Source organism: Camelus bactrianus, chromosome 33 (assembly GCF_048773025.1).
Source record: "Camelus bactrianus isolate YW-2024 breed Bactrian camel chromosome 33, ASM4877302v1, whole genome shotgun sequence".
NCBI lineage: Eukaryota > Metazoa > Chordata > Mammalia > Artiodactyla > Camelidae > Camelus > Camelus bactrianus.
In genome coordinates, this window is record NC_133571.1 from 5,620,937 (window position 1) to 5,639,833 (window position 18,897).

The window sequence follows — 18,897 nt, forward strand, 5'->3', positions numbered from 1 at the left end:
GGCATTTGGTCTCTCTATCAAAGCCAAGTTTTAAGGCAAGAACTATTTCTCAAAAGTGTAATAGCTCTTGACAAAAAGGGTATGTCTTTATTATAAGATGGCACACCTGTAATTGTCCAGTGGAGCCTTCCCCAGGCTTGATAGAGCATCCCAGTCTGCTCAAGGCACTTCAGGCAGGCACCATTTGATCTGATGACCCTGGTGGCAAAGCTTCTTGCGTTGTAGCTGGGACCAGCTGAGGGGATTTCTCTTTCTTTCAGCCCCATTAAAGCTAGAAGTTGTTGGGACTTCCACTAAATGGGTCAGAGAAGCACATCTAAATAGAATACATTTCCTTCAAAACCCAAAAAGACCCATCAAGTATTAGGCTTACTTTTCGTTAGGGAACGTAATCTATCTTGTCGTCTCTTGAGAGTTTTCATCTGCATGCCCGTGGTTAAAGGACCTCCCTCCCCCAAGACACTTCATAAACATCACTGGCATTAGCCAGTGTTTTCATGGGATGTATCTCTAGAATGCATACAGGTATATTTAGCTTATCCACTCTCCTCCAGGACTGACATGCTCATAGCAACTCAGTGACCTTGTTATGAGAACATAAGGATATACTACTAGTACATCTAATATCGAGCACCTTTCGTTTTTTGCAAACTTCCTCACTCTCTTGGCCATTTCTCCTATTTCCCCAACAGCTGTGTCCATGGCTCTTAGCAGATCAACTATTCATTTACTCACTGAGACTCAACCACTGGGTATTCAGTGATGAGCATAGACGTGGTACCTGCCTACCTCTCACAGTTAGCAAGCCAAGCTGATGAATCCAGAAAGGAGGAAAGGAGGAGGAAAGGCTGCCATGCAAGAGTTCTAACCTTGAACAGTGATAATGCCCAACCTGAGAAACAGACTCTAACCAGACAGAGCAACCACGTCTCCTTCTGTGGAGGAATCAAGTAAGAGGGCTGAAATGTTCCTCCATTTCTCTTGTGGGGAGAGGAAGGTTGAATGAAAATTCCATTTCTTTCCAAGGTAGAAGCCTAAATGTGAAGAAAAGGGAGAAGAATTTCTCATGATTACCAGCAGTATTCTTGGCAGTGCCAAATATAACATGGAATTATATATAATTAATTCATAGTGACACCAGACTCCCTAGTTGAGTGATTAGCCCCAGAAACACTGGATGTTGGACTGATACAGAGATAGAGTGAATATGACAGAAGGGAGAGGAGCTGGGGATTGAGATATTTCCAAGAGAACAGTCATAATGATGCTCATAGAACTGAGATATGGAAGGGGGTAAAGATGGAAGGTTATTAATGGGTAGAAAGTGATAGCGTTGGTCATTGGATTACAAATCTTCATGAAATTAAAGAATTATCACAGTAAAAATAGGCCCTTGGGCTGTGAGATTTTGATCAAAAAGTGGGCTGTAAATTTGTAGTTTGGGAGGTAGTAAATGTCTCTGATGATTTAAAAAAAAAAAAAAGGAAGTGGATGAGAAAAACAGAGTGGCGGAGCAAGTTCATGTGAGTTGAGGAAGTCAAGAAACAGATGACATCAGACAGCTCGTCCAAATGGATGCTGAAATCAGTGAGCAGAATGATAGGAATTGAGATAGAAAAAGCAAAGTACTAAAATCTTCAGTATATTGAGAAGGACCAAGAAGTTGGCAGATGACAACAGATCATGGAGCCAGATGGCACAAGCCTCAGAGGAACAGGGGATTTTTTGACATCAAGAGTTGGGAGAGAACGATTATCTGGAAGCGGCACTGGGGAAGTATAAGCCCCTTCATTCTGGTCTTACAGAGTGAACAACACGGGTGTGCTTCAGGGGAAGCTATATTCTCAGGGACCAGCACGTTTCAGTTAAGACAATGAGTTGGAGAAAACAATTTGAGAGGAGATTCTTTGAAAATGGGGTAGGAGTTGCTGATGGCATAGCTTTCAAGGTCTAAAAGAACCAGCAGTTTTATAATCAAAACCAGGTCTTCCATTTAGGAGGGACAAGGGGTTGCTAAGAGCTTGTGACCCCAATCCCTGTCCTCTGTAATTCACCTTCCATCACACCACCATCATGCTGGATTTAGGGGGTTCTTGCTATATCCTCTGTACCAGTTTTGTCAGAGGGTAGTCTTATAACTCTTAATTCTCCAGTAACACACCTGAGACCAGATTGGAATCCATTGACTTATTTCTCCATTCTCTTCTTCCCTTCCCTCCATCTCCCTCTACCTTAGTGTTTTTCCTTTGCTTAAATCGTCCATTCATTCAGTGAGACTTTCAAAGCCCAGAAAAAAATAGATATGACATAACATGCAACAAGATATTGTTGCTTATAAAGAATTGTTACTCATCATTCTTTACAACTTTTTTTTTAATTGAAGTATAATCAGTTACAATGTGTCAGTTTCTGGTGTAGAGCACAATGTCCCAATCGTGCATAAATATACATATATTCATTTTCATATTCTTTTTCATTAAAAGTTATTACAAGATATTGAATATAGTTCTTTACAATTCTTGAATTCTTTACGAGGGGCTTGCCTACCTAGTTCTTTCAGGGTCTATTTCCTGCTTTCCTATAAAACCTTCAAGACCTCCAGAGACCTAAGTGTCCCAACCCAAGAGAGGAAGTTCCAGAGAAGACAGATGCTCCCTCATCACCTCTGTAAGACCTGCCTCTCGAGTTTCATTCTTCAGTCTTGAAGGCCTGTCTTCCCCTAAATAATTGACAGCAGGGATGCCCAATTGGTTTAGGGAAAACTCTACCTCCTAGGACAACTAATTCTGCATCTGAAGCTTAACCACATCAGAATTCTAAACCTAATATCCAGACACAAACTGGAGATCGAGTTACAGTATAGAAAATGGCAGGTGTCCTGTTGAGATCTCTCATTCCAACTAGTTATTTATAAGTATATTGCATATATTTTGCTATAATTTTATTCTATAGAATGATTTGCTGTTTTCCAAATATATTTTCAAAATTAAATAAAAGGTGCTAAAAAAAACCCATGGCATTTCCTACAGTATACAAGACATGCCTTTGCCCAATAGACAAGCATTTCAATGTTGAGTTTTTAACCACAGAAGCATGTTGTTTTAAATTGCACTAATGGTAAATTAATTGGGCAGGGAGGGAGTAATGCAGACTTGGTGCTGAGTAAATTAAAGCTTTCAGTCTAATAACAGCCTTAATTAGGTTCCTCTTAAGGCACTGCACATCTGCCTAAATTCACATGTAGATGAGTAGCAGAATAATAACAAATTAATTATCCCTCAAAGTTAAAAAAAAAAAAGCAACAACGTAAATGAACCGCATTATTTGCAGCCTGCCAGTGATAGTGGGAGGTTTTTCTAGTCCCTGAGAGAAGTTTCTGTAAGTAGTCACTTGAGAATCTCTCCACTAGATATTCTGAGAAGGGGAAACAGAAGAAACAGAAAGGGGAGGTAAACTTTCTTCAACAAATTGTACTTGTGGTATCGAGTCACTGAACTGAGCTGTGATTTCAGCAATAAGGATAATGAAGGTCTGCAAAAGTTGGAGAACACCATATAACCCACTGGCCCTCCGCAGAGATCTTTCATGCCTTAGGCAAGTAACTGAAGACCTTGCTTAAGGATGATCTCAGTGCTTCAGACCACTGTCAACTTGGAAACTGAGACACATACACGATTTCTGGCTCACACAACTTTTAACACTTTCCCTCTCCAATAAGATTAATTAATGCACTATAACAAGTATTAAATTACATCCTTCATTTGCCAGGCGATATGATTGTTGGATACATAGACAAACCATGTTGTTTGTTTGGTGCATTTTATTTGTTATTTTTTTACTTTTTAAACATTTTTTTATTGAGTTATAGTCAGTTTACAATGTTGTGTCAAATTCCAGTGTAGAGCACAAGTTTTCAATCATACATGAACATACATATATTCATTGTCACATTCTTTTTTGCTGTGAGCTACCACAAGACCTTGTATATATTTCCTTGTGCTATACAGCATAATCTTGTTTATCTACTCTGCATATGCCTGTCAGTATCTACAAATTTTGAACTCCCAGTCTATCCCTTCCCACCTCCCTCCCCTTTGGCAACAAAAAGTTTGTGTTCTATGTCTATGAGTCTGTTTCTGTTTTGTATTTATGTTCTTTTTTGTTTGTTTTTTTTTTTAGATTCCACATATGAGTGACCTCATATGGTATTTTTCTTTCTCTTTCTGGCTTACTTCACTTAGAATGACATTCTCCAGGGACATCTATGTTGCTGCAGATGGCGTTATGTTGTCATTTTTCTGGCTGAATAGTATTTCATTGTATAAATATACCACTTCTTCTTTATCCAGTCATCTGTTGATGGACATTTAGGCTGTTTCCATGTCTTGGCTATGGTAAATAGTGTTGCTATGAATATTGGGGTGCAGGTATCTTTTTGAAGAAGAGTTCCTTCTGGATATATGCCCAGGAGCAGGATGACTGGGTCATATGGTAAGTCTATTCCTAGTCTTTTGAGGACTCTCCATACGGTTTTCCACAATGGCTGCACCAACCTGCATTCCCACCAGCAGTGTAGGAGAGTTCCATTTTCTCCACAGCCTCTCCAGCATTTGTCATTTGTGGACTTTTGAATAATGGCCATTCTGGCTGGTGTGAGGTGACACCTCATCATAGTTTTGATATACATTTCTCTGATAATTAGTGGTATTGAGCATTTTTTCATGTGCCTATTGATCATTTGTATTTCTTCCTTGGAGAATTGCTTGTTTAGGTCTTCTGTCCATTTTTGGATGGGGTTGTTTGTTTCTTTCTTATTAAGTCATATAGGCTGCTTGTATATTCTGGAGATCAAACCTTTGTCAGTTTCATTTGCAAGAATTTTCTCCCATTCTGTAGGTTGTTTTGTTTTACTTATGGTTTCCTTTGCTGTGCAGAAGCTTGTAAGTTTAATTAGGTCCCATTTGTTTATTTTTGCTTTTATTTCTATTGCTTGGGTAGACTGCCCTAGGAGAACATTTCTGAGATGTATGTGAGATAATGTTTTGCCTATGTTTTCCTCTAGGAGGTTTATTGTATCTTGTCTTATGTTTAAGTCTTTGATCCATTTTGAGTTTATTTTTGTGTATGGTGTAAGGGAGTGTTCTAGCTTCATTGCTTTACATGCTGCTGTCCAGTTTTCCCAACACCATTTGCTGAAGAGACTGTCTTTATTCCACTGTATATTCTTGCCTCCTTTGTCGAAGGTTAGTTGACCAGAAGTTTGTGGGTTCATTTCTGGGCTCTCTATTCTGTCCCATTGGTCCATATGTCTGTTTTTGTACCAATACCATGCTCTTTTGATTACTGTAGTTCTATAGTATTGTCATAGACAAACCATGTTTGACCCTCAAGGAGCTTTGAATTGAGAAGGAGACATACCAGCAAATCCAGTCAGCACATTATGAAAATGGATATAACTATAATGGCAGTATGCCAGAGGTTCAGTGGAATTTGAGAGAGAAGCATCTAAGAGAGGTAAAGGGGGAGAGTTCAGTGACAAGGAAGGCTTCTTGTATGATAGGATTTTTGAAGGGGTAGAAGACATTCTCAGTAAAGAAAACATATGTCAAGACAAGAAATATAAAACAATATGGCCTTGCCACCTTGCCTCCTGATCCAGTCAGGAGACAAAGGGCACCCTTGGAAGGGTAACTGAAAAGAGTTTAATGAAGTGATTATTTCCAGAAATGCAGGCTAGGTCAGGGGCAACAACAAAGGATGGTGAAGCATTCGAGGACAGCAATGGTGGGAAGTCATTAAAGACCTGGTGAGCAGGGACAAGGAAAGGGAATGGGACTGCCAGAACCTGGTGGAAGCCATGGCCATGGAAGAGGGGCTGCCCAACAGGAACCACAGCCAGAAGCCGAGGAAACCACCACCGCCAAGCCACAGCCTGGCAGAGACGAGGGGAGGGGTAAATACCTCACTGGCCTCCAGTCTCCAGCAGGCCCCTCCCACCGGCTGAACCCCATCTCAGCCAGAGGGGAAAGGAGTTGGGGAAAGCTTTCTGTAAAGGTCACTTCCTGAGGCCCAGAGAGCAGAGACTAGACCCGGAGAGGCAAACAGTCCCTTAGCACAACCGATTCACATCCCACGTCTGAACAGTTTCCTGCTCCTTGAATTGGTACAGCCCAGGACTAAACCTGTAACTCACGTTAGAAAAGTTTGCTCTTGTTTCTTCTGACAGAGAGGGAAGCTCATTGGCTTAAATGACAAGGAGAGGTCATTAAAGTCCGGTTTGCTGTGTAACCTCTGCCCTGCACCAGATCTTTCTACTTTAAACCTCAATAATGTGATAATTATTCTATCAGATATTTTAAAATGAAAACAAGTACTCCTGAGTGTGTGATGACATACGTTGTAATTGTCTTTCTAAAAACAACTCCTTTAACGTTGTCAAGTGGATGAAACTGGCTCGCGTATTCGTTTCACAGAATTTTTTTTGTACTTAACGACATCCCATATTTGACTTATAAACTCCAGTTAAATCACATTAAGCTATCTTTAAATTGTATTATGGTGCTGCATTGTTTGAAGGAGGGAGAAAAGAACAATTTGTCCTTTTACAACCCTTTTTTTTTTTCTATTTATTTTTCAGATCAATAACTCGATCTTATTACCGCAACTCGGTTGGTGGATTTTTGGTATTTGACATTACTAACCGACGATCTTTTGAGCATGTGAAAGACTGGCTAGAAGAAGCAAAAATGCATGTACAGCCATTTCGGATTGTGTTTCTGCTGGTGGGACATAAATGTGATTTAGCCTCGCAACGTCAAGTCACAAGGGAAGAAGCCGAAAGACTGTCCGCAGACTGTGGGATGAAGTATATAGAAACCTCGGCAAAAGATGCTACAAATGTAGAGGAATCCTTCACCATCTTGACAAGAGACATCTACGAGCTTATTAAACGGGGAGAAATTTGTATTCAGGATGGCTGGGAAGGGGTTAAAAGCGGTTTTGTTCCAAATACCGTGCATTCTTCTGAGGAAGCAGTAAAGCCCAGGAAAGAGTGCTTCTGTTGACTTCAAACATGCCAAAGAACCAAGAACAAATTGGGTGTCATTTCAGGAGAAGTACCAACATTAACCACAGAATGATGTGACAAAAGCGTTTAAAAAAGTCATAAACCCATGCTAACACTATTTCGTAAGGTATTTGATTCAGAGCAGTATGCTTACTTGTTGAACTACCAGATTGGTATTCGGCTAAATTATCAGGCAAAGCAGACAACTTGCTCTTGAAATTGGAGTGTCTACATAATTACCTCCACTCTCACTTTGCTAGCATATAACTGACCTTAACATCCAAATATGCCAATATTACTCATCTTTCTCGACAGTTTGAAATGGGTGTTTTGTGCACATATATAATCTGATTGAAAAGATTTTTATCAGGAATTACATTCTCTTGAGTTAATTAATTAATATTAAATAGTAAAGTGGATTTAAAAGTGCACTGTTCACTTACAAAATAAACAATCTCAGAGTTATCAACTAGGCCTAAAGTAACAGTTCCTTGTTAAAGGTACCAGGTTTTAAACCATCCTCTGAAACATTTATCCTCTCTTAATTTTGCCTGGACATAAGAAGATAAGTTTTTTACTCATTTTTGTTCTCTGATTTTATTGCTCCTAAAATTTTTATGTTTTAGAAGGTGTCTAAGGATCCAAGCAAAATGTTTTGCTGCAAATATTTGTGAAAATAAAAATGAAGGACCACTGTCAGGAAATGTTCTGTTGTTACAGTAGACTGTCCTTATTTAGACAAGAAAAACAAATGTATATGCTGATATTGTCAAAGAAAGTAAATTCAATTCACCTTGAACTATTATCAGAATTATCAATATAGGTAAATATAGAATGTTTCTAGTAATAGCTTGCTTTGTCCAAGTAAATTTCCGAATTGCCCCATTTTCAATACAAGGAAAAGTGTAGAAAAGATTTTTCTGAGTGAGAAAAATTGGCTAGATGTTTGATATATTTAGCATTCAGATTTTCTTTTACAATCTCACCAGTAAAAGTAAAGATAGAATCATGAGTTAAGGCTGTCAGATAATGTTTGAGTTTCCTAATTTTTAACTTACTGATTAAATTCCCCACCTTGAAGGGACATTTTTATCACAATGTCAAATATTTTATAATGTACGTTTCTATTCTGATCTGTAAACCATCCCTGATCCCAAAGAAGCACCAAATGAAGCTGCGTTTTTGGAATCATGAGTTCTTTACTGTTAAACTGTAGCTCCTTCATTTGTCTGAAAACCAAAGTGGTATGTATAGCAGAAGAAATTGGAAAACCTGGGTTCTAAGCTTGCCTTTGCTCTCCAATATTTGTACATGTGTAAATCACTTAACCTCTCTCTAAACACTAGCTTTCTTATCTGTAAAACAAGGTTAATAACCCCATTTATTTTATTTCATGGAATTATTCTGAAAGTCCAGTGAATTATGTAGAAAAGCTTTGTAAATCAAGCAAGTATTGTACAAATGTGAGCTCACGAGCAGCTGTTCACGGGCACACTATATTTACAAACGGACGAGAATTTGTTCTCCTGTTCTTCTCCTTCATTCTCACATAGGAGGAGAAAAGAAAGTGCACGCTTCCATGGATCTGGGGCAGTTCTTGGTTTGATGTATTTCTCTGCCCTCTTACCCTGAAACCCCGCTCCTCCAAAGTGGAAATGATGGGGAAGGAAATCCCAGGAGACTTGTTTCAATCAAAAGTCATGTTTGAATGTGGTTCTTGTGCCTCTTTGAAGTAGATGTTTAATTGTATTTTTAAATAGTTACACCTTACCTAGGTTAATGTAAGTATTTTTATAGTGCTTGTGGCGAGAATATAAATTATACCATCACGATAAAATTTGTGAATGTATTGTCAACATTTTCTTGATATCCTCAGATTAATTTCACTTGAGTGAGTTCAACCTGTAATCGGCTACATAAGAAAATACTGTCCCCTCAGATGTGACGTAGCCTAATTTTCTATTTTTACTTTTGCAATTGTAAATTTTATATTACAATTTTCCATCAGTCGGAAGTGGCATAAACTCAAATCCTGAACACTTAACAATATATTGTTTGGAGTGCAGTTACCTGTGGCTACTTGTAAAGTTAAATAGCTAAAGCATAAAATGTGATTTAACCTTCGGTGGACGCCCTTTATTAATAATAATGTTGGGGTAGGACTCATCTTCAGTCAAAGGGTATGATGTGTTCCAAGATTCAGAATAAAATTGAGGGTCAAAGAAACAAATAGGAGAGCAGGGCCCCAAAAAGCCGATACTTACCAAGATCACATGTGAGCAGAAGCAAGCCTAGAACTCTAGCTGTCCATAATTACACCCTGGTTGGTATCCTTTTTCATTACCGTGCTGTGTCAGCGCATGTATGTGTGTGTGTTGAAGATAAGGGGAAATGTTATCTGACGGCATCCGCAAAGCACTAAAATTGGGCTAAATCGTTACGGTGTCGTAGAGGAGCTACTTGTGGTAGAACAGTACTAAAATGTGCAGTGACTACAGAAATACGAGTTCTTATACCAGATTGCCAAACGTCTGTGTAACCTTAGCCAGACATCTTTATCTATTTATCTATCTCTGTGTATAAATAAATAGCTGACCTATTTTCTTACACATCATTATAGAGAATACGGCTAATAATGCCAATGTAGTGAAAATAATTGCTCCAGACAAAACATTTTGACTTAGGTTCTTAGAAGTCAGATATGCTTGATTTTACATGAAAATTCTTTCATCTAAAATATAATTTAAATTTAAACATTATTTAAAATTTTCAAAATTTAGAACAAATGAATGATGTAACTAATTACTAAATAGTTTAAATGTGATTAAAAAGAAATTAAAGAACTATCCAATCATATAATAAACTTGTCCCTGACAGAAACTGCTCATTTTGAGCTGCAAAAACACTTTCAGGGCATGTAGTGACGTGAAGTTTCATTTGATGGTAAGCTTAAGCCAAAATGATGATGTAATCAGAGTGCTTTTAAATGTGGCCTTTATGTACATTAATAGTAGCAAACAAGATTTTTTTGAGCCTGGAAACTTGAGAATTTACTCTGGGTTTCCAGCAGTCGCAAAGCACTGTATTTTTGTTTGTTTGTTTATCTGTTTTGTTTTGATTTTTTTATCTTTTGGTGGCAACAAAAGCAGCCCTTTCTATTATTGTTAAGATAACTTTGGCAATCTTTTCACCCAACTTTACATCATTGAAAAACTGAATCTATGGATTAATAAAATCATATTAGGAGTGCTTTTGTCAGATTTTATATTGCCCTTGGTTCAGTTAAGAACAAAGCTTCTTTTGACTTAAAAGAGTGCACTATACTTGAATAATTTCCTTAGTTGTGACGTAGTGAGAAGGGTTCAAAAGACTAAAGACCCATTTGATAAGCAAACTCATTCGTTCCCCAGTAACTGCCTGGAGAGATTTAGTTGGAAATACAAAGGAAACGTGTAATCACTAAGAAAAAATTAATGAAAAACTATAAAGGCTTTAAAGTTAGATCCTTGGTATTTTAAAATAGCAGAATGCATTCCCAATTAGAAACTAACTCTTGGGTATTCCATAGCTGATAAATAGCCATCTCTGCTTCAGAATCTTTCTAAATTCAAGTGTTTTCACTAAACTTTACTGAGCAACTGATCTTTAAAATAACTATTAAACTGTTCTCCTGAATCTGAATGAACTGCTGCATGACTTGGTATTCCTAAAATCTTAAAAGCACCTGAATGATGAGCTGTGACAATCTAACCAATTATTACATCATCTAATTCACTTACTATACATAATCATGGTATAGAATGAATGAAGGGAAAAGAAAAAATTTAAAGATATTTTAAAAAATGGTGTTCCTTGTTGCTGTCTCTCTGGGTAAATTATTTGTCTTTTTTTTAAATATTGCCTAAAACATTGTCTTATCAATGTGACATTCAGTGACTACTAATTGATGGTTATTATGTTGAATTAATCCTATTAAATGTCGGTTCCATATATTTAATTTTAATTTATACATTCCATGGAGGAACAAACATGTTTTGCTACAGTCATCTCTTGCCATTTTTTTTAGAATGACAGCCAATGGAAGAAAGATATGGTCTAAACATTTTGAAGTATGTTATTAGTGTTATTTGATTTTAAATAATAATGAATAAAAAGAATGAGAATGAGAACTCTTATTGTCACAGGATTGTTACATTATCCGTTTTTAGTGATGCATTTTTAGTGGTGCTTTTAAAACAGCAGCAACTATTAGCTGCATGTGTGTGTGTGTATTCACAAGTGAAGTACAAGTAAGAGTCAATAAAAGATCCGAAGCTGCTTATATATTACATAATACTCTGGTGGCGCGCGGGGCAGAACACCAGAATCAAACATTAACATACAGGCAGCAAAATGTATGAATAGTCACACTAGAAAGACAAGTTTACAAATAACCAGATCAGGTCAGATTTTTGCTGCCAAATGAGTTATCAGAAGAATTTTAGATTTTCAGAGCTTTTGGGGCTTCAGAATTGCCGAAAAGGGATCATGGATATCTACTATGCCTTAACAGATGTTGCAGAATTTATGACTTTTTTGTAGTTGGTTCATCTTTGTCATGCTTCAGCCTTGCACGTAGTAGGAGCTTATCAAATTTTGAATTGAGCTGTTAAACCACACACAATTTTCTTTACTTCTGTGTCTATAACCCGTTACACATGTGAAATATTTACCACAGTGATCAGCACATAGTAAGCACCTGACAAATGTCACTTCTTATTTTTATTTTCTTTGAGCTGCTGAGTTTTAATCCAAGAAGCCAGTTTTAATCCCCATGATGTGCCAGCAACTAATTGTTGATAATGGCTATCTTATTAGGTCCCTGTAAAATGGTCATGAGTCCTTGAAATGGTCTGATTTTTTTTTTTTTTTTTTGCGTATTAAACAGGTACCATCCTGTACCTTTTTTTTTTCCCATTTCCTTTATTTTTTAACATTTTTTATTGATTTATAATCATTTTACAATGTTGTGTCGAATTCCAGTGTAGAGCACAATTTTTCAGTTATACTTGAACATATATATATTCATTGTCACATTTTTTTCTCTGTGAGCTACCATAAGATCTTGTATATGTTTCCCTGTGCTATACAGTATAATCTTGTTTATCTACTCTACAATTTTGAAATCCCAGTCTATCCCTTCCCAGACCCCACCCCCTTGGCAACCACAAGTTTGTATTCTATGTTTATGAGTCTATTTCTGTTTTGTATTTATGCTTTGTTTGTTTTTTGGTTTTTGTTTTTTGTTTTTTTAGATTCCACATATGAGCGATCTCATATGGTATTTTTCTTTCTCTTTCTGGCTTACTTCACTTAGAATGACATTCTCCAGGAGCATCCATGTTGCTGCAAATGGCGTTATGTTGTCAGTTTTTATGGCTGAGTAGTATTCCATTGCATAAATATACCACCTCTTCTTTATCCAGTCATCTGTTGATGGACATTTAGGCTGTTTCCATGTCTTGGCTATTGTAAATAGTGCTGCTATGAACATTGGGGTGCAGGTGTCATGGTGAAGTAGGGTTCCTTCTGGATATATGCCCAGGAGCAGGATTCCTGGGTCATATGGTAAGTCTATTCCTAGTCTTTTGAGGAATCTCCATACTGTTTTCCACCGTGGCTGCACCAAACTGCATTCCCACGAGCACTGAAGGAGGGTTCCCTTTTCTCCACAGCCCCTCCAGCATTTGTTGAAATGGTCTGATTCTTAAGAGTCAGGGAAGAATGCTTTAGTAGGACAATCAGAAGATGACACAGCTCTTGGGGATTGCTGGCAGTCACCAGCAGCCTCTGAGCAGATGGACAGGGGCTCAAATCAGCACAGGCCATCATGTCTGCACAGCAGTGCTGGGAAGTTGGCACCAGGAACAGTGAGCGCTCATGCCTGTGCGGTAAGGACTGTAGGTCAAAGGACTGGACTTCTTAGTCACTTATATATAAAATGACCATCAGCATTGTTTTTTAAAAGATTTTTTGGCAACAGCTTTATTGACATACACTTCATATACCATAAAATACTCATTTAAGACACACAGTTAAATAGTTTTTAGTGTACTCAAAGTGCAACCATCACCAAAATCAGTTTTAGGATATTTTTGTCACCTCAAAAAAGAAATTCCTGTACCCTGTAGCAGTTACTCCCAACGTACCTCCCCACTCCACACCACCAGAGCCCTAAACAACTTCTCATCTATTTTGTGTCTCTGTATTTGCCTATGCTGGACATTTCATACAAATGGAATCCTATAATATATGTCTTTTATGATTGGCTTCTTCCAATTAGCATGTTTCTAAGTTAGTATCATCATTTTAATAAAAGTGTCCCCATTATGTAATAAATACTAGCTCATTGTATAAAATTTGGAAAATATAGAAAAATAGAAAGATGAGAGAAAAATCATTTTAGACCCATCGCCTGAAAACAACTATTTCAATATTTAATATATTTCCTCTTAGTAATCGTGTCAAAAGAAAAAAATCTAATAATAGAGATACATAAAGTAAAAAGTGAGAGCCTCCTTTTACCTTGTCCCAATTTCATTCTTCTTGGACAGAGAAGTCACTGTTCACAATTATATATGTATCCTTCATGCCTTTTTCTTACATGTTTTACACATACAATGCACACTTTATATACTGCATGAGGGACTATACAAATAAGATCAGTTTATAATATTATTCTGTAACTTGTTTTTTGCACATAATAAGGTTCTTGGAAATCACTTCCATATTGACATATATTTTCTCTTTGACATCTTCAAAGAGTGCCATAATATGGAGGGAAATATCAGAACCACTTTCAGTAATAATTTGTATTATATTGTTTCCAATTTTTTGCTACTATAAATAATGTTACAATGAACATATTAGTGAACGTACTTTGGCATGAATGTGTAATTTTGTGTGATGGATTCCTCAAAGTGTGTTTGCTGGGTCAAAAGGCAAAATTGCACAATTTTCAGTAGCTGTTGCCAAATTTTATTTTAAAAGAGGTCAGTGGGGGGAGGGGAACGGTATAGCTCAAGCGGTCGAGTGCATGTTTAGCATGACAGAGGCCCTGGGTTCAACCCCCAGTACCCCCTCTAAAAAAATTAAATAAATAAAATAATAAACCTAACCATCCCCAAATAAACAACAATAACAAAGAATTCTCAGTCTGGTTAAAAAAAATAAAATAAAAGCTCTTAACGGTATTCTCAAAAAGAGTAAATAAAACACTTGTTTCCCTCAGATCCTCATTAATACCAAATAATGGCAAAATTTTGACATAAAATGGGCAAAATTTTTTCTCATTTTAATTTGCATGTTTCTGTTCTTCTGAGGTTGAGCAGCTTTCATAAATTTATTGATCATTTGTTTTTTCTTTGGTAAATTGCCTACTAGCATCCTTTTCCAATTGGACTGTTAGAATTTTTCTTACTATTTTTTAGGAGAACTTTCTATAGTATGGCTAGAAATTATTTGTCTTATATGTTAAAATTATTTTCTTCTAGCTTGTTCCAACTTGCTTATGTTATCTTTTGTTGTAAAATTTTCATTTCCCTTTGTGTTTTTTAGGATTTCCGTCTTGATTAGAAATTTCTTCCCTAGCCAAAAGTTATAAAACATTCTCACAATATTTTGCTTTTTCCGTTGACATTTTTATGTTTCGGAACTTACTTATACATGCTATGATGTGGGGGTTCTTTCTGAGTAAGTAGTCTTTTTCCAATGTCAATTCTTCTTTTCTTCAAGCATTCCAATGGCTCTCTTTATGACATAGATTTACAGTTCCCTGTTTTGGGACTGTCTGTGTCTATATGGAATCTGTTTCCAGACTTCAGTTCCACTGATTATTAGTCTATTGGTGAGCTAATACCACATTTTCATTTACCGAAGTTTTAAAAAATGGTGTCACAATGGCTAAACCAGTTGCTATAAGTAGTTCCCACATTCACCAGCGCCCAGACAGTGGTCTCTAAATACTGTTTCCCACTGAATAGAACCAGGGCTCTTTAGTGAAATGGCTGATTCTCGGTCTGGGGTGGGAAATGGACGAAATGAGCCTGGGTATCTTGTCACACCAGACGGTTAAAAAAAAACTGTCAAAGAACACTATGAACGCAGCCAAAGGACTTAGACGCACATCTGAAGAGGCCAAAGCTGGGAAAATGTGAGCATCACAACGGATAACAGTGTAGCAAAATAATTAAATATTTAAAAATCAATGAGGTCAAAGTTACAGGAAGAAAAACTCAAAATATATATAGTAAAAGGAGCCACTCATACTTCTATTCCATGATTCCCAGACCCGTGATTTAGGATACAGGGGAGACTACAGCATATAATGGTCTCTCATTCAAAGCGTGTACGGCATTCTGTAAGACCGAACCCCACCCTTACAGGTTTTGTCTCCTTTACGGCTCTGGGGCTGAGTCTTTAGTAAGCCATTTTCAATTAGGCCAGCTGCTTCTGGGTGACGCGGTACGTGGTAAGACCAAATAATTCCACAAGCACGAACCCACTGCTGCATTCCCTTTGCTGTGGAATTCCTTGATCGGACCCAGTGCTATGCGGGCACCCCTGGATAAGGCATCCTGTGAGTTCAAGTATGACACTGAAGCCAAACCATGCCCAGAATATGGATCTATTCCAGCGAGGACAAATCTCTGTCCCTTTCATGATGGAAAAAGTCTGATGTGATTGCCCTGCAATGAGCGGCTGATGGGGCTCCGGTCTAGGGCCCCTCTGAGACCACACCCACTCTCAGTGAGTCATGGGATTCATAAGACTCAGCAGAGTTTCTACTCAGCTATGATTTATTACAGCGAGGGAGACAGAGCAAACTCAGCTAAGGGGAAAGGTGCATGGGGCAAAGTCTGGGGGCAAACAGTCGTGAGACTCCAAGGGTCCTCTCCAGGGGGAATCGAGCGTAATCCCCCAGCAACAAGTCGTGACAACATATGTGAAATGTCTATGACGGAAGCTCACTGAGACTCAGCCCCCGGGGTTTTTACTGGGGCTGAACACATAGGCAGCCTCTGCCTGGCAAGTATTCCAGAATCCCTGAAGGAAAGCAGATTTTCAGCATAAACCATATTATTTGTACAGCTTAAGCATAACAAGCCACTCCTGGTTTCAGAGGCTTCCTGAAATCTAAGTTTCCAGATGCTAACCAAGGGCAGGTTTCCCAAAGCGTAGCAGTCAAGCCTGCTATGTTAACTCTTTTCTGCACAGACCACCCCCCTCACCACGGGGAGTTAGTGACATGTCAAGGGCCCCCTGTCGGTGCCTTTGGTTGGACATTTATTGGTAGCAGTAGCTGGATCAGCCTTAGTAAATGGGAGTCCATGCTGTTGGGTCCAAGCACAAAGCAGGGCAAAGGAAGTTGGATTTGGTGCTGGAAGCCATAAATTGGCAAGTGGCAAAGCTGCTCCAGTCCACTTCCATAAATGTCTGGGGGCAGCTCCTCCAGGATTCCTGTGTACCTCTCCTTCCCCCTTAGAAGGGGAAGCTACTGGAACAAAATATAAGAAGTTTCTGCAACTGGTTGCAAGGCCACAACTGATAACTCGCTGTTTTCTTTCTCAGCCATCCATTCTGGACTCCCTCACCCTCATCTAGTGTCTCTGCTGGTTTCACTCATGTGTCTGTGGCTTAATACAGACCCTCACCCCTGGTGGCACCTACATCCTAATCCCCAGACGACCCATGACTATGTTACCTTATATAGTCAAAATAGCCAAAGGGACTTTGCAGAGGCCCCCAGCAAATATGTGATTGAGTTAAAGATTGTCAAATGGGGAGATTATCCTGGATTATCCAGATGGGCCCAATAGAATTGCAGGGAAAGAAGAATATAGGAGAGTCAGAGTCAGAGAAGGAGATGTGATGGTGGAAGCAGAGGAGTGATGCCAATGTTGGAAAAGGCCCACAAGCTGAGGAAAGCAGGTGGCCTCTAGCAGCTGGAAAAGGCGAGGAATAGATTCTCACTTGACAAGTCCAGCCTCTGCAGGTTGGGCCGGGAGGCTGGAGGCCCAGGGGAGCCAATTTCCAGTTCAAGTGCAAAGGCCACCTGCTACAGAACCAGGAAGAGTCAATGTTGCAGACGAAATCCAAAGGCGGTCTGCAGGAGAATTCTCCCTTGCTCAAAGAAAGCTGGTCTTTTTGTTCTCTTCAGGCCTTCGACTGATTCGATGGGTCCCACTCACATTATGGAGGGCAATCTGCTTTATTCAACGTCCACCAATTTCAATGTTAATCTCATCCAAAAATAACCCTCACAGAAACACCCAGAATAATATTTGACCAGATATCTGGGCACTCTGTGGCTCAGCCAAGCTGATGCATAAAATCAACCATTGTAAACACTGTGTCCTATTAATCATCTCTATAACTATCTGCAGATCCGATCTTCACATATATTATGAAATTGTGTCCACATGGTTTCAAAGGGTCGTGTTGTGACCTAGCCTCTTTGTTTTAGAGAGCTATCACCCCCATTCTTACTGGGGAGCCTAGTTCTGGAATGGCCTCCCTTACCATCAGCTCTGGCCTGCAGAGAGGAGCTACACCTGAGCTGCTTAGTGAGTGACACAGGTGCCCCTCTTACCAGGACGTTCACCTGGAGAACGTTCCACTTTACCTAGTATATCCACTTCCACGTGCTCTTGTCTCTGAGACTTTTAACTCTTTCTTCTACTACGTCATGAGAGTTCTAGCGTTGCAACGTCATTTAGTGTGGCTGTTACGTTTTCTGTTTCTAGAAGGCATCCTGGGAAAAGTTGGCACCATCACCTGGGGTCCTTGCCGGAGTATTAAATCCAGCATCCTGTGAAAATGCTCCCAAATCAATAAAATTTCCCCTACCCAACCTTATATTCTGGGCTGCTCGTCAAGCACCTTCAGGAACCAACAGCAGCCTAATCCCCCAGCCCCTGCTGGCTCATACTTGGCAGTCTTTCGGGGTGCAGGCTTTTTCCTGCCTTTTCAGGCCCAGCACATTGTTGACTGGGTTATATTGTGACTCAGCCTGAGTTAAGGCCAAGAAAGGGCACGTGTTACCTTGTGGGGAAAAAAATCCGTGTCATCAACAAGCCAAGGGAGATAGGGAGGGGTGGAACTTTCGGCTCAGAGGGCCCAGGGGAACCTGGTAATTCATGATTTTCTGGGTCATCAGCCTAGGTGACTTCACTCCATGTGTCCATCCTTTCTCAGTTGTGGCCCTGACCTTGGGGTAGAAGGCCTGTCTTGTAGGGGGGTTAACTCTCTTTGAAACTCCTTTCCTCTGAGGATTAAGTCCTGGGCCTGGTCCTTGACTGTCCCTATCATCCCACTGGAGGAGATGAAAGCCTCATTGTAAGTTATCAGGGAGCCTTCTGGATGTCACACTGTTTCCAATTGGCCAGTTACTGCTCACAGGTTTTCATTATCTTTTTCTTGTACTAAGTGATAGCCACCCAGGACCACTGTCCTTGTACTTACCCTGGTGACCCCATGTGGTGAGCACACCTTCCTCAGATGCCTTACATATCACACCAGCTAACGCATTCTCTTCTGCCATATAGCAGACACTTTGCTGCTGGGGCAAGTTTTAACCTTTGATGGTCTCTTTGTCATACTAGTAAGAAGTGGTTCAGTTCCAAAACCTCATTTTATTGGGGGGAGGGTAGAGCTCAAGTGGTAGAGCACGTGCTTGGTGCACGAGGTCCCGGGTTCAATCCCCAAGACCTCCATTAAAAAAACAAACAAACAAATAACTCTAATTACCACCCACCCTCCCCCCAAAAAACAAAAACAACAAAAAACAAAAC

At 39.2% G+C, this 18,897-nt stretch overlaps 1 protein-coding gene across 1 annotated transcript in view; it reads left to right on the forward strand.

Moving 5' to 3' along the window:
- Positions 1–11,241, forward strand: part of RAB39A (RAB39A, member RAS oncogene family) — a 30,131-nt gene extending 18,890 nt beyond the window's left edge. The window contains exon 2 of the mRNA XM_074356861.1: positions 6,638–11,241. Coding sequence (XP_074212962.1) covers positions 6,638–7,064 — 427 coding nt within the window. The 3' untranslated portion in view covers positions 7,065–11,241. The remainder of the gene's footprint in view (positions 1–6,637) is intronic.
- The last annotated feature ends 7,656 nt before the right edge of the window (positions 11,242–18,897 follow it).